The sequence below is a fragment of the Python bivittatus genome, unplaced genomic scaffold (genome assembly GCF_059951505.1).
Source record: "Python bivittatus isolate LINGU-HERP-01145 unplaced genomic scaffold, Pbiv_v1 ctg000020_np1212, whole genome shotgun sequence".
Lineage (NCBI taxonomy): Eukaryota > Metazoa > Chordata > Lepidosauria > Squamata > Pythonidae > Python > Python bivittatus.
This window is the reverse complement of record NW_028277030.1, coordinates 18,353,870-18,370,347: the sequence shown is the minus strand read 5'-3', so window position 1 is coordinate 18,370,347 and position 16,478 is coordinate 18,353,870. Positions and strand designations below refer to the sequence as shown.

General features: G+C 40.0%; 1 protein-coding gene across 1 annotated transcript; it reads right to left on the bottom strand.

Annotated features, from left to right (window-relative positions):
• Positions 1-3,210: 3,210 nt before the first annotated feature.
• Positions 3,211-7,658, bottom strand: CUNH13orf42 (chromosome unknown C13orf42 homolog). The gene is made up of 3 exons (XM_025170354.1): positions 7,245-7,658; positions 5,549-5,696; positions 3,211-3,458 (listed from the first exon to the last, which is right to left on the bottom strand). Exons 1-3 carry the CDS (start codon positions 7,656-7,658, stop codon positions 3,211-3,213), a joined length of 810 nt encoding a protein of 269 aa, XP_025026122.1.
• Positions 7,659-16,478: the final 8,820 nt, after the last annotated feature.

The window sequence follows — 16,478 nt, the reverse complement described above, 5'->3', positions numbered from 1 at the left end:
GCATAAAGCCAATTATTGGGGGATTCATGAAGGTTCATCTGCAGAATCCAGAATTTGTAGGAGAAAAAGTAATAGGCCTAAAAATTGAGAGTTGTCCATCCTTTGTTTTGTATGCTATACCTGTTTACTTCTAGTTTGTTTTCTTTCAAGGAGGTGAAAACTATGGCACTTTAAATTTCTCTCAGGTCATTTTTTTTTCCTTGAGATCAAATTATCGATTGTCTTTGGGGAAATCTGTATAAGGCCTTTGCTCCTAGAGCAAATGGGACATCTGGGTATAGCTTTTGCGAAGCACTGGGGTATGGTGCTGATCTAGATATTAATGGTGGTGGTGATGGGATGTGTGTGTGTGGGGGGGGTATCACTCTGCAACTGCAGTTTTCCTGATGTGTTGCTCCCTTGCTTGGAGAATGTTTTCAACGTGGCAAATTCTCATTACCCATATGTATTTCTCAAGAGCCAACTGTCACAGCGAAACTAGCAACAGAAAGAAGATGCTGATAGTCATGTGCTGTATGGCATAGCCTGATATGTTAGTTCTGTGATTGTAATAGTAAGCGTGTGTTTAGGATCGCTCTCGTGCCTCTTCCCCTGTGTATCCTTGGAGCAAAACTCACGCCGCTGACTTTGCATGAGATTTATCCTCAGGCCAGCATGCATAAGGATATGTTTATGCATTGCAGAACCACAACACCCTGGTTGTGATTAAGTGTGCTCACCCAGATTACAATCAGCATACCACAAAGAGGAATATTTATTCAAGATTGTGTGTGAAATTATCTGCACATTATTTCCCTGAACTTGGGTATAAAAAGCAAAGATTTATGACGTATTATGGAATGTTCCCAAAGAAATGTGATCTACTGCAATAAATATGTATTCATTTATTCATTTTCTAATGCACATATTGAAACAAATCCAAAGTCTTATAAGATAAAGCGAAACAGTTTTATTTCCAGATTCACACGCCATAACATCTCTGGTTATTGAATCAGCCATTTGGAATGGAACAGATCCTTCTGTTGCTTTGGGGGCTATTTCACCACCCTTCTGTCATAGACGTAAAGCATATGGAAATCCTCATGGGGGCTATTACTTCATGTTCTCTTTTTTGCCTTGAGCATTCATTCTTTAAAAGCTGTGCCTTCACAAGTACATCTAAGAGCCACCAGTTCTAGCACCACCTAAGAGTATATGAAAAACCTGTTAATCATCATTTGCTGACTTGGAGGGAACTCAATGTGACAGTGACTTGAAATAGAGGCAGGACAAGGGTGGGCAGTGGGGACAGCAAATGTCTTGCTGATTTTGTTTTCTGAAGATTCAAGGCTAGGTGGATAAACACTTCAACTTGTAGCAAGGAAAACTTAGGTTGGAGGATGGATGAAGGATGTACATTGCTTTGAGTTCCTGGATGAAAGGTGGGATATAACTCTAACAAAGAAAGAAAAATTCATACCCATATTACTGAAAGTGTGCTTGTCCCCAAAAGCATGAAATTTAAGCTCAGTGCAAGTTTTACAAATTAAAAATTAAAACAAACAAACCACAATTCTACTTGGCTACAGCTATGATCCACTTAGATTAGTGTCTTGTAACTACTGGGAGTTAGTAGTTACATCATAAACTAGTTTTTAACTCTACCTCCATTTCAAAAACAGCAGCAGATAGGCATGGGTCTTCTATGCAAGAAAAAAGAACATCTAGAGACCTTTGATTAGATTCTGGCCTATTTAATGTTTTTGACATCTTAATGTAGTGGGGACACTAAGGCTGGATTCCCTGGGCAAATTAAGGTCCTGTAGAGCACAAGAACATGGGGCCCCCAAATCCAATGCCACATTCTTTTTTTAATTTGGTAGAAGCCTTGACTGCAATACACCTAAGCTCTTTTAATACTTAAGGAAAATGACATAATAAAATGTCAGTGCCATTGCTTAATACTGGGAGGGAAGAAAGAATGCAAAAAAGAAGTAGATAACTAAGGGGTCGGAGTGAGGGCAGGCACTGAGAACAAAGATGGAGGAAATACCCCAATATCCCTACAGCCCTAACCCTGCTGGCTTTTAGGAAGACACTTAAGACCTGCCTCTTCCCACAGACTGTGGGCTAGGATGGGATATCATTTCACTAATCATCTGATATGTGCAGTGTTTAGGACTGATTTTCCTCCTCAACTTGGTCAGCTTTTTATGCAATGTTTGTTTTTATTGTGTGTAACCCTGTACAATAAGAAAGTCGTTTGGCAAGTGAGTAGCCTTAGAAATCTACTAAATAATTTCTTTTCCAGAACCGCAACAGCTTTGGCAACAGCCCTGCTCAATGTGTTTTCTTCACTCCATACATTGTCTTCTGGAGGAGATGAAGAAGTGGCTATAAGTACTTTAAAGTACAGACATTGGGTACAAGAATCATGGTTCTTCTTTAGATTCTGGGACCTGCCCTCCGCATATAATGAATGTTGTATGGATGTTTTATCTATACATTTATTTTATGTATTCTCCAGGAGAGAAGAGGTGGCATCCAGATTATAAATGATGACAATTGTTTAAAAAATTATGTTAAAATGTTCAGGCTTTTTTTTATTTAGAAGAATCACATTTTTTTCATTGGAAACATACATTCTGGATGTATATTCCTACATTACAATTGTTGCATGACATAGAGCTGTTTTATAATCTAATCTTTCACAGAATAACAGAAAATGTCCGCAGATGATCATGACATTCATGCTACCATGTTCTATATGGCATGGATAATAAACAGAGGATATGCTATGGGAAAAGAAGAAGAGCTGAGTGAGATAATTCTCAGGATACACAATGTTGCATTCTTATAATGCAGTTAACCTCATTATTGAATGAACATATTTTCTGGGTTCATACAATACATTTAATTAGAAACCAATCAAACAGGCTGAACAACATGCTACACCATCAGGTTTACATTAGCTAAGCTTAGCAACTTGATTAAATGCATTTATAAGGCTTTTATCTGACTTGATTAAGTGTCTGGTGTCAACACAACTACTCTATGGGCCCTAGTGTAGGCAGAATATAAAGTCAAGTCCTGTCAGCTGTGTACATCAAATAATTGCTACTGCTAACGTACTGCATTAAGAAACCCTAGCCACCTGATTCCGAAGAAAGACTCTCAGTGTGCCTGTGGAGGGTAACGATTTCACACAAGGGGCTTCCAATTTTTTCCAGATCAGGGCTTTTCTCTGAGGCACATCTTGGGTTTAAATTTCATTGTATTAAATGCTCCCTCTACAGCTTTCGGTAGATACATTGGATATCTTTGCAGTTTCTTTCTGGAGCTGATTGATCTTCGTTGGCCTTTTTCTTTGGATTGGCCTGCAGTTGCTGCTGCTTGGCTGGTATCTTGGGAATATCTCCGAGGGGCACGAAGGATCCAGTTGGAGTGTAAGCTGTGTTCTCTTGAACTACTAGAAACAACTGAAACATGGAACCAAATTTAGAATAAATACATCTTCACAACAAGGATGAGGGTCCAGAATATATAGATACAGCTTAGACTTTGCACACAAAAGGCCCCAAGTTCACTCTCCGGTAGTTCCTGGTAGGGCTGGAGGCTTAAGAAATCTGCTGCTAATGAAACAAGGCTAGAAGGATCAATGGTCTGACTCAACAGAAAGCTGCTTTCCATTTTTCTCGACCAGGGATAGGCTAAACTTAGATCACAGGATCCAACTTCCTCACTGTGCCCTCTCTCTGTCCCCCAAAACACTCCTAGATTGGGCCCCTGAAATAACACCAAATGGTTTTTTTGTAAAGGTGTCAAAGTAAGAGTAGAAATGAGTGTGTCAATCCTCAGTGAGGCAAAAAAATACCCATTCCTCTTTTAAGCCATTGCAGCTCTCAAACCCATAGTCCTGTAGATGCTTTATTAAACTATTTTCTGGTATGTTTATATCATCTAGTTACCTGATATAACACTATTTTAACTATTAATGTCTAGCTGAATTCACATAATTCTTGATACTAATAATGTTTGCTATCAAATATTTTGAATAATTGTTTAAATTGGTATGTAACAAACTTACAGTATGCAGGACCAATACTGTTTTTGATGAGTTTCATAGCTATGGAATAGGGGAAAATAAGGTGGGGAAGGTGGGCTTATGAGGGATGATGAGGCAGAAGCTACAGATAAATGAATCTGAAGCCCTGTGGACTGAAAGAACCAAAGGATCACGCATTGGCAGGCGCACACCTTGGGTAGACCATATGCTAGTTTTTTTATGGATTACCCCAGATGGAATAGTCTGTCTTTTCTCATCATTAAAATGCTGGGATGGGAGACCACCCATTTAATTCTTCTCCTGTATAAATCTAATGGGATACAAAAAGTTATCCTAAAATTCCTCATGCATCAGAGAACCAAGAATCTGGTACAGGGTTGTGGGGAAGAGGGAGAGGAAAAGATGAAGTATTCACAAATAGCTAGCCAAATACTGCACAATCAGCAGGTAACAGACATGTCATACGAATTGCTTATTAGGTCAATTAGTACATCACCCACCAATCTCCCAAGCAAAAGGGTGGAAAAACAATTCCTGAACGTTTTTGTTTGGATGAACAGCAGAGATGGATCTCTGTCCAGTTCCCACCAGAAATAGAAAACTGTCTTTTGGGAAAACTTTGATGTATCTATTATTTGCTCTCATAACTATGTGCTGTGTTTGTACCACTTTTCTGGTCTGAGTAGCCCTGGTAACATTCTCATCACTAACTTTTAAGCTACTGAAACATGCTTTACATGAGGCTGCCTCTGAAGACAACCCCCAAACTGTAGCTAGGACAAAATGCAGCAGGAAAGGTATCAGTGGGTGAGAGCTACGGCGGTCATTTAACACTGATTCTCTGGTGGCTACACCATTGCCGGTAGGTTTCCAAGTCTAATTCAAAGTTCTGGTTTGGACCTACCAAGCCTATAAGGCTTGGTGCCAGGATATTTTAGGCCCCATCTCCCCCAGGTGGCACCTGCCCAGTCCACGTGCACATTCAAGGAGAGGATGCTGAGAGTCTCATCCATATGAGGAGTCAAGGGGATTCTTGACTCCTTGACCCAAAGGCAATTCTTCTTAGCAATGGGCCCCACACTTGTCTCCAGACGTCCTCCTGGCACTCTCCTCACTGACTTTGTTTAAATGGGCATTTGGAACTTGACCTTTAGCTGTGGTTTGATTTCTGTTCCATTTCTATGAAATGTTAGCGTGACCATTCTGCTGTTGTTATTGGGGTTGTCTTTTAGGGTTTAGGGCTAGTTGATCTATTATATTTTCATTTTTATTATTTAAACCATCCAGAGTCTTGAGATCTGTGTGGCATATAAATTTGTTCAAGTAAATGAGTATTAAAAACATCCACACAATTGTTTTTAAAGAAATATAGAAGGCATTTGCAAAAGGGAGCTTTTTGCCCATCAACATTCTTGCCTTTCAGCCTAAAATTCAAATCTGATGGCACACTATTCTGCACTTATTCAAATTTTATTAATACTCTTGAGATATATATGTACTTACTATCAAAATCTACATCAACGTGTGGATGATCCCTCACAACAATTTTTTGGTGTCTTTCTGCATCCAGCTCTGCAATAATTGAGTCAAAATAAATGATTGCTTCAGTCACATCTGAACTGAGTTGAGAGAATTTTCTGTCCGCTGAGATCTGTTGAATAGGATGTTGTGACAATGGTTTAATTAGAATAAACAAACATTATAATTGCAACACCCCTCCAACATTCAAGGATACAAAATGTAGATCTTTTCAGAAAGCAAACCAATAAGATTCTAATAATCTTTTTTGCTGATTTATTTTGGGCTCCATTTAGCTTTTATGTTGCTATTTTTATAATGTAGGTGGACTACTTTTAGTGTTGTGTGTCTCTGGGTGTGTGCATGTACAGGTAGATATGCAAAAAAAAATTCCAGGTATGTATGTATATGTGTATGTATGTGTATGTGTGTGTGTGTGTGTGTGAATATAAACTTATAACAAGCAGGAAAAAACAAGCAAAAGAGAAAAGCAATTTAAAATGTTTGGAAGAAATAAATGAGTTCATAGGCTCCAGGAAGCCAAATTTGATCAAAATAATGTTGAATTTTGGCTTTCCTTATGCTGAAGTAGGCAATCAGTGCCCTTCGTATATTTTGGAATTTTACTCCATGAGCCACAGTTAGCAAAGCAAGAGATGCTGTTCTTCAAACATCTGGAAAAAATCAGGTTGCCTATTCCTAACTCTTACTTTATACTGTATCTCAGAAAGTCTGTTCATTAGCTCTCTCACTTGAGCCATTTGGGCTCTTTTAATGAATTATTTCTCAAGGCAATTTGATATCTAGGTATCTCTCTTTCTGCCAAAAACTAACATTCTTAGCATCTGCATTTCAGGGAATGGATGCTGGTAAAGTGTAGTACAGATGTGGAGAGAGTTGCTCAGTGACCAGCAACATCTTCAGGGTGATACATCCCCCTTTTTTGCTAGCACTTCAAATTGACATTGATATTAGCATAACAAAAACGGTGGGCTATTCAGCATAGTAAACAATACACCTATTTTTCTGAAGTGGAATCTGGATAATTTCCTAGACCAGTTATCGTGGCCATAAAAAGATGTGTGGCTTAATGCGTAGAAGACAAATGTTTGCAGAAAAAGCGTCAGCACTCTGTTTGTTAAAAGAGAATGACATAAACATTTGTCAAAAGGAAACAAAAACTTCCACATGATACGGTGGGCAGTTGTTCCTTCCCAAAGATGCATAATGTGAGCTTCACTTTCTTGAAATTAGTACCCTCCAATCATGGATTTAGCCCCTAGGAGGTCTTCATTTTCAAATAGCTCATGGTTTGGGTTTATGTGTGTTTGTGTGTGTGTTTTAATCACTTTGTTTTCCTGGTGAGAGGTCATGCCTAGGAGATAAGAAGCAATGCTATCCCAAGAGTTGTGAGCTTTTAAGCTTGTTTATGACTGGTGAGAATAGACAGAGCCTGAAAAATAAATGGTTTTGCTCTGAATACTGTATGTGAATAGGCGGCACGGCTGGGTGTGAGAGGCTGAATGGGGTCTGGAACTAAAAGTCATTACAAACAAAGCATAAACTCATCACATTCCCAAACTCAGAGTTCATCTTCTCACATGCTCTGTGCAATTTTATTGCATTATTACTTCACTTCTCCAAAGAGAGTGGTTCCTTAAACACAGGAGTAACATCCTACCTTAGAAGTCTGTTTGGGAGCAGGTGGGGCTTGAGTTTTTTTTCTTGTTGCTGAAGATTTTGTAGGGAATGGGGAAATTCCAGGCACTCTGCCCAAGGCTTTCAAATCCTTGATACCCTCAAGGTATTTTTTCCTCAGAGCTAATAAATCTTGTAAATACTGCAAACAGTCTTGTGTCTTTGAGTACATCCATGCCTTTTCTTCTTTCAGCTGAAGGCAGGCGACTGAATTAAGGCTGCTGGTACTTCTGCTTTTTTTCAAAGGTTCGATGACTGTATGCTCCTCGTCTCTGAGAGCATACATAGAGGTGCTACGGATCAAACGGACCGCAGAGCCATCATCAGCTGGGATCCCATCAGATAAACTACTCCTGCTGGAGTTGGGATGAAATATGGAGTGTATTTTTCTGAACATGGTGTAGGCCCTTCTTCAACTATTCCATCTAACATTCAATCTCCTTCCAGGTTCTCTTCCGATTCACATTTCTTGCCTATACAGAAAAGTGTTGCGTGTGTTGACTGTCAATGGGATCAGGTTTACTTCTGCCTCAGACTTCTTTCGGCCCATCTCTTCATTTCTTTTCCAAACTTTGCCAAAGACGAAGGAAGGCAATGCTGTCCGTCTGTCTTAATCATGCCTGCACTTGGGTTCACCTAGGGTTGCAGTAGCTTATTCCTTTCTTTGTGCTGACCATGGTGCTGAAAGAGCCTTGTCAAGAATAACGTTTCTTAAAACATGACAAAGAGGTAATGAAAAGTGCTTTAGCGCTGCTAGGTATTTCAGAAGGCTCAATAAAAAGATGCTAGCACACTGGCATTTCCTGCATTTCTAATCAATATTAGATAAATATCCTGTAGAAGCAGGCAGCTTGAAGGGTTTTTGTTTTCTGTGCTATGGCAACGGAGGGATGGCTACTGCTATCCGATAACACACGTGAGTGTTGAGAATAAAGCAGGCTAAGATCCATTACACTGAGTATGGAAGACTGGCCATCAAATAAAATTGAGCTCCAGCAAACCTAATAAACCAACCTGGCTATTGTTGGTGACTATAATAATTCTGTAATCATATCTAACTTAATACATTATTTATACTAACACAGAAGGATTTCACCAACTCTGTTTATGCCCACAAAAGCTCTGCAAATCTTAAACAACTATGGTGCAACTTTAGTTTTGATTTTCTGTCATTGGAGTTCAGCAGTCTTTTTGCTCTACTGGAGGCCTACAGAAGGCTGCGAAAGGGGGAGGAAGACGGGGTAATAATTTGATTTTTATCCTGCCACAGTCTATGATACTGACTGGTTATAATGCCACAATAAAAACAACAATAGAATTAAAACAACATACAATCCAGATCACAAATACAAAACTGAAATAGGAGAGAAAGATAAGTACAACAAGAGTTGCAGATGATGTTACTGAAAGGCTTCTTGAAAAAGCTTCATTTTTAATAACTTCTTAAAAGCTAGGCAGTCAGATTGCAATGGGGATCCCATTCCACAGTGTTGCCACTGTGTTAGCCCTTTGGGGTAGTCCAAACAGGAAACCAAAACCATGAGTACTAACACTATGTTTACTGTAAAGTTATAGTAACAGAACCTTGCAAGTCTGAATGCACTTCCCCCCTCCCCTGCCTTTACTTTCCAGAGAACTAGGGAGGGTCTCTTCTGAGATGCTTTCCCTGTCCCCATTCCTCATGAGGCCTGAGATGTCTCTTATCAGACCGTTGTCTAGGCTGTGGCACTTCCTCCTGTCTCCCAAGATTATTCTCACAGCCCATCACGCACTGCTATGAAGAATTAAGACCTTCTAGCTTCAGTTCTCCTGACATCCCAGAAACAAAGAGCTCCCTTCTGCTTGAATCACCAGGTCAGGCCAAATCCAGTCAGAAGAAGAGGTTCATTGGTTATCCAGGGGCCAAGCCAGAAAGGACTTCATAGGTTAACACCAGCATTTTAAATTGTACTTGGAATTGAACAGGTAGCAAGTTCAGGGGCCATATTATAGGTGTGAGAAACTCCCAAGGTCAGGAATTAGTTAGGGTAGAGACCACTGCATTCTGGATTAATCATAATTTCTGGGCAGTCTTCAAAGGCAGCCCCATGTAAAGCACATTGTGTGTGTGTGATGAAAGGGGTCTATGTCTATGTGATGAAAGGGGTCTTGGAGGGGTGGGATCTTGACCATGTGCTTTAAAAAGCACTTCAGACTCCTAAAATTAGGCATTTTTTGAGCAAAATCATGCACAAAAGCCTTCCCAGAGTCAACTTGAGTATTGTCCTTTACAATGCAGAATGCGTTTCTTGGACATGTTCTATAGATGTGAAGTGATGAGTTTGCATATTTACTGGATCATGCAATATGTTCCACTATATACATTGATACAGTGCAGATTCTTATGCATTTTTTAAAAATGTAATTGAGCCAAATTCCATTCCTGGTGATTATGGAAACAATTTGTCATTGCCTTCCGGTGTAAGCCACCACTCTAAAATCTCTTGATCTTCTATCTAAGCCTGAACCTGCTTAGCTTTGTGTATGGTCAGGTGATGGTGGCTAATTGGGCTTATGCGCATTAGCTTAAAAGCAAGGTAACATCTCCTTTGAGATGTTCTGTTGGTGACCATTTCCATTCAGTTATCTTGGCAACAGAGGCATAAATTGGCTCACACTTCCCTATTTTGAAGCCAGACACTCGTAAACCATATCAGGCAGTGAGTACAGCATGTGTTCGTTGAGTCATAGTAATACAACAGTCTGTATCTGTGGGGTTGGGGAGGTTTAACCAAAGAGTAGGGAATCTGTAGCCCTTCAGATGTTGCTGAACCACAACTACAGCAACACCAGCTAGCATCAGAGATAGGGTGATTGGCTTACAAATGCTCTGTCAGAATTGTATATACAGTCTACTTTCCTTTAAGCTCTCAGAGCAGAGAGACACAGATGTTAATTATGTCATGCCCCTTTATATGGGATTTTACATGACTTCCAACCAGCCCCTCTTTGGAGTAGGGCCAATCACTGTGCTGGATATTTTGTTTTCTTCTCATCCAAGAGTCAACTGGAATACTTCCAGATGAGGTCTTTATTGAGGAATCACCCTACCTTTGAAGTTTAAATGTCATCATCTTCCTTGTTACCTTCCTATGTTTCTCCACTACTTCCTTTTTTTTTACCAGAAAAAAATTGTCTAAGGGAGAAAAGCAAAAATTCTTCAGTGCTTTTTTACTGATAGCAGTAGGAACTGTCTGTCTGAAAACACTTCTCTATAATTCAGCCCCAAGACAGTAGTAAAAAATTGTCTGTTGTTTCCATATATTGTTGCATCATATGTTATTCGTTTTGTAAGAAGGGAAAGAACGATAGATCCTGTGAGTCTTTAGATGTTAACTGAATTAAAATTCCTCACCATTAATCATGCAGCTCCTGGGAGCTTATAGTTCTGGATCACCTGCAGAAGTACATAATTGTTGTAACCTCTATTTCAAAGATTGTTGGTCAGTCACTTCCAACTCTTTATGACCTAATAAATGTCATTTCACATAGACTGTCTTTCAGTAACTACTTCTTTCAGTTCTTTAAGCTCATATGTGTGCCATCAGAGATAGCATCCAGCCACCTTGTCTACTGTTACTCTCTTTTTTAAATTCGATTTTCAAGGCATTAGCGTCTTCTTCGGTGACTCTTATCTTTGTGTTATTTAAATGCCAGATATTTACATTTGGCTTCATTATTTGTGTTTCCAGTGAGTTGTCTTCATCTAGAATTGAATAATTTGTTCATCATGTAGTCCAAGATATTTGCCACAATTTTCTCCAGTGCCATAGATGTAAATGGACCGGAGGCAAAACATTGAGCCCCTTGTAACTCAATATTTAGTCCATGTAAGTGACCTTATATTTCTATGTCTCTGAGACAAGCTCAACCACAATTGATTTCATTGCTGCTATCGCCTTCTATACATTCCAAACTGACTCCCTTAGGCACATGTCCTTCTTGAATTATGAGTGACTTTGATTTAGAGACTGCATGTCTTCACAACTGTAACGTCTTCAAGGATGCAGATAATGTGTTTACAGCTTCCTCTGTTTGAGGTGGGATGAGGGTCAAAGTAACAACAAATGGCAATTACCATTGCATCTATGCCTTCGATAAACTAAGCACACCAGCAATACTGAATGTTTTTGTTCCAGACAGAGGGCTGCCTAACATTCCTTGGGCAACTGCATTTCTTATCACTAATTCTTTAGCAATATGTGTACTCCTCTTCAATTTTCTGTCAACCTGTGTAAGATCTGTGTTGACCAGTTTCTGCACTCTTAGCTCTTGCTGGCTGGGCCCCCAGTGATCACTGTAACATTGCTGGCTTCATAAAGAAACAGATTTGGACCTTTCCAATCATTTTGGCTTGTTCCTTAAGGTGAATTCTTGCCACCACAACTACAACACTCAGAATTCCCAGCTCATTCTAGCCAGGAATCTTTGTCCCTCCACTCCCGGGGGAAGAGAGCACTGGGAGAGGGGAGGATGTCATTCAGGACTCATATATTTTATTCCTGTTCATTTATCCAGACTTCAGCAATATTCCTGATGATGCTGATGAATTTGCTTCCTTTGAATTGTGGAAGTGAAAGCATTAATTTTCCTAGAGGGAAGGATTGGAAATGGATCTTAGGATACCTGTGTTTGGGGGCCTGTATCTGGATGTATGTGGTCAATATATGGCACCTGACTTTTCCATCTATCTTCTCCATAGCAAACCCAAGATGAGAAGTATGCAACAGAGAAAAAGTTTTGCTTATTAGCTACATGAAGAATTTTCTCTTTCTCATGTTCCATGTTTTGTCCCCTGCAGCGACAGGTGGATTCTTAACAAAACCAGTGACAAAAAAAAAAATTGATTCCATTCTACCTCATCCTTTTAGTCTGTGCTTTGATGCTTTCCAGCAGGATCTGAGAAACAGCCATTCAAGTTGACTTTCACAGAAAATCCATCAGTACCTCACCTAACTCATGTTCATTTCAGCAAAGCAAATCCCTTGTTTGTTTGCTCACATTAAGTTTTTCCTTCACTGAATAATTTGATACTAGTGAGCCAAGTTCAATAAGCACATTCCCTTCTGAGCCCAGAACAGAAGTCAGGGTTAACACTGATGGGAGAGAGGGAGTTCAGGAGACTCCTATGAACACTTCTAAGGAAACTTGCTTGCTCTGATCTGTCCATATAGTCTCTCTTTAGTTACTTCTTGGTAGTTCCAGTAACGAGAAGGAAGAAAAGGCATGGTGTCCTATGCAAGAGCGAGGTTCAGCCAGTGCAAGCAGGAGATGCTTCTACAACAGACCTGCACAACTTGTAGAGGAGAAAGGGACACGCTGATAAATTAAAAATCCTTGCAGGCCACAGAGGAATACCTGGCATGCCGATCAACTGTTCCCCTGGCTAGCAGAGTGGCAACAGTGCTGGATCTGGTATTGGCGAGGCTTGGCGGTGCTTGGCAGCACATCTTTTGGGGCAATGGTGCCAGTGGATTTATTACTCTTTTAAAAATGCTGGCAAGCTGCCCAAGACTGCTTGGTGGACTGCAGGATATTGTGCAGGCCTGCTCGAGAAAACAATTCCTTCCAAGGAAGTGTAGCTTCACTGCTTTATCTTCCAACTCCTTCCTTTTTCCTTTAAATTGGCCTTCCAGCTCTTCTACATCATCTGCAACTTCTCTTTCCGTTCATTTTGAGATCAAATGTTGGCAAGGGGAAGAGTTTTTTCTTCCAGTGATAGCAGAACAACTGGTGGTGGGAAAATTCTACATCTGAACTTCTTCCACCAGTTGTGTGGGGAAAAGAGACCAAAAGGATACTTTATAGCAGGGTTCCTCAACCTCAGCAACTTTAAGATGGGTGGACTTCAACTCCCAGAATTCCCCAGCCAGCATGACTGGCTGGAGAATTCTGGGAGTTGAAGTCCACCCATCTTAAAGTTGCTGAGGTTGAGGAATCCTTCTTTATAGGATCAATGCTCAAGGGCCTGAACATGCAGATGCCCACCCTACGCCCAAGATCCAAGGGCTCACTGTCCTTTTGCTTCTAGGAGTCCCTTGAGAGCTTCGGTTAGGCACACATGGAGCTCTCCTGTGTGGGGAGGGCCAGTGAAGCATCAGTTTCCCGTGTCTTTTCCCCCTTCTATGCTCTGACAAAACCTTCTTTGCTTTCTGCCCCTCACGTTATTCAGCTTCAGACACTGAAGTTACCAAAACTGTTTTGCCTTTGGCTTTTAAAAATTACGCATTAAAAAGCAAAATGTTATCATCCTCAGTACTATGTCTTCTTCCCTCATCTTTACTGAATTTTAAAGACTTCTAAAGTTTAAGACTAATTTTAATTGGATAGTACATGGCAATCCATTTTTTTTAAAATGGAGCATTTATTTTTCCATTCATTTCAGCCAGGGTCAGCATCAGGAACCTAATAAGGCCTTCGTAAACACCAAAAAAATTAAAATAGCTCCTTAACACAGAAGCATCACCAGAATTAAGGAGAAAAAGGAAAAAAATGAAATATTTTTACATTTTATTTAATTATATATAACTGAAGATGAAGATACACTTTGATTTAAAAATGTACAACATAGGCTACAATTTGATATGTAATGTAATTATTCAATTTGAGAGTCTTTCTTCAATAGCCTATTTAAAATGCAACAATAAGCTTGGATCCTAAAAACAACACTTCACACAGAGAGAAATGGGTATTCTTCCAGAGGGTTAATCTCTATATTAGCAATGGCATATCTTTTTTGGGGTTAACAATTAGGAGCCATATTCAAAAAAATAAGCAGGGGTAGGACAAAGCAAGTGTTCATTTTGATTCAATATGATTACTCCCATGTTTTTAATAGTTTTCTACTTAAGAAAGGGCTTGGACACCCAAGCCTCAGAGGAGAGAGAGGTTGTAAACAATGGTTACAAACCATTGGCTATACCAGCCAACTTTGACTGGTGTCTTAAAGTTAAGCAGGCTTGGATCTAGTTAGGGCAAGGATGGGAGACCACCAGGACAACAAACTAGATTAGGAAGTCCAGAGGAAGGCAGCAGCAAATCACTACCTTCAGTTACCAAGAAAACTATGTGGGAATATCTATGATGGCCCTAGGAATCTGGCTCGATTCTAAGAAGACTTCTTTTAATATTAAAAAAAATAACTGAAACTATAATTACAATACTCAGATGTCTCTGAATGTAACACTCAAAACCACAGGGGTTGGTTGCATTATTGGCCTCTTACCACCAACCTCCTTGTCACCCAGACTTGTTACTCCATGCTGTTGTCCACCTGCACATCCCCCAGTGAGTGGCTGAATGACACAGCCACCTGCTGGTTCTTCTGCCCAACCTGGAACGGTGTGGTTGTCATCCTTCCATCATCCTCTGCCTCCAAATCCGGTGTGAACTACAGCCTAGAGGGTGAGGGCAAAGATGGGAAGAGCAATGGGAAAGAGGTGGTGACCTGCAGTGTTGCTTACCAAGAATCTATCCCACTGTTTCTCAACCTCGGCAACTTTAAGATGTGTGGACTTCAACGCCCAGAATTCCCCACCCAAGATGCTGCCTGGGGAATTCTGGGAGCTGAAGTTCACATATCTTAAAGTTACCAAGTTTGAGAAACACCTATCTATCCAGAAAGCCTAACAACAGCACCGTAATCTGCTTTATTTTTGAGGCTGCTGCCAGCTGATCAAAAAGAACATCATCTTCTATCTGCCAATTGAATACTTCAGTCATGTGCGGGATAGGAATTCCATGGACTCAAGCATTTGTTCAGACCATGTTTCTGCTTGAATCTCCATGTGTTGTTTGCATTTTTGAGACTTCGGTGCAAAAGCCAGAATAAAGTTGGTGCATATCTGGGAAAGTTCTGATTCACTCTGCTTTGAGTTCTAACTGTTCTAAGAGCACACTTGGTGCCATCTTGTGGGGTTTTAAAGAAGTCATAGCATAGCTTGGATTTGGATAAAGCACCCACTATTAATGCACCTGCTTAGAAAGAGATGTAAGAACTTTCTTGTTTGGTTTAGTGTTTTTTTTACTCTAAATTATTATTTTGAATATTTACCTTTTTCCATTTTGAATGTTGGGAGTTCAGAAATTGGCATTGCTTCAACTGCAGTTTTGTTGTAAAGCTATCAAATTAGTGACTCATAGGTTTTGAGTATTATTGATCTTCATTCTGTATAAGTCCCAGATGATTATAGCAACTGCATCTGACAGCAACAAATCCAAAAGTGAAGGTTCCAAAGCTTTGGAATTGCCAATTGTTGTTCAATCTTCTCCTTGGAAATCTCCAACTTATGACATCTCTACCATACAGGTAGTCCTCACTTACTGACTGTTTGAAGTTACAACAGTGTAAAAAAAACAGCTTTGTGACCATTCCTCACATTTATGATTGTCACAGCGTCCCACAGTCTCATGATCACCATTTGTCATTTGTGAGCTTCCCAACCAGCTTCTGACAAGCAGAGTGAATGGAAAATGCAGAAACAAAATCGCAAGTTCTGGTCACATGATGTCTCACTTAATGACCAAATGGGAAGTTTGTTGCAGTCACCTTTTCTAAGGTGACTGCAACACATTTTCTGCTTAGTGACCACAGTGCTTAGCGACAGAGTTGCCAGTTCCAATTGTGGTCACTAAGTAAGGACCACCTGTATTCAGTGTTGATGGATGTGCTCCATAATCATAATGGGACTGAGGAGGGAACAGTGTTTCAACCCCTTTAGCAATCATTGTTACAGGGACTTTAATATCCCTGCGGAATGTGGGGGTGGTCATTTTTTGTCAAATGTTGCTTGCTCAGACCCCATGAGGAAAGTTTACTTAGGCCTAGGCAGCATTGAGCATTACTGTGAGACCAAAGCAAGCCATTAAAATGAAGGGCAGTTAGAGGGACTATGGAATTTGGAGATTTATGGTGAAAGAAAGAGAGTCTCAGAAATAAAGTGCATACTGGGAGATTAAAGGATGGACGATGCTTTTAAAAAGAAAAAAAGCCAAGTGTGGGTACATGTATTGGTCTATGTGAGACAGGGATTTCTCAGATATGATGAAAAGAAATAGAATTACATTCTCTGTTCCTTCTGATTTTTTCCTTCCTGTCAGAGGTAGATATTGGAGAGCTTAGACCACACGCACAAGACCTTATAGACAGCCATTCCATAGTTATCTGAGGTTACGGTTA

Bases quoted from the DNA above. Each gene is read 5' to 3' on its own strand.
- CUNH13orf42 (XM_025170354.1), bottom strand. From the start codon at position 7,658: ATGTTCAGAAAAATACACTCCATATTTCATCCCAACTCCAGCAGGAGT. The intron at 5,697-7,244 runs GTAGGATGTTAC...CCTATTCAACAG, and splicing joins CTCCCAAACAGACTTCTAAG to ATCTCAGCGGACAGAAAATT. The intron at 3,459-5,548 runs GTAAGTACATAT...TCCATGTTTCAG, and splicing joins CGTTGATGTAGATTTTGATA to TTGTTTCTAGTAGTTCAAGA.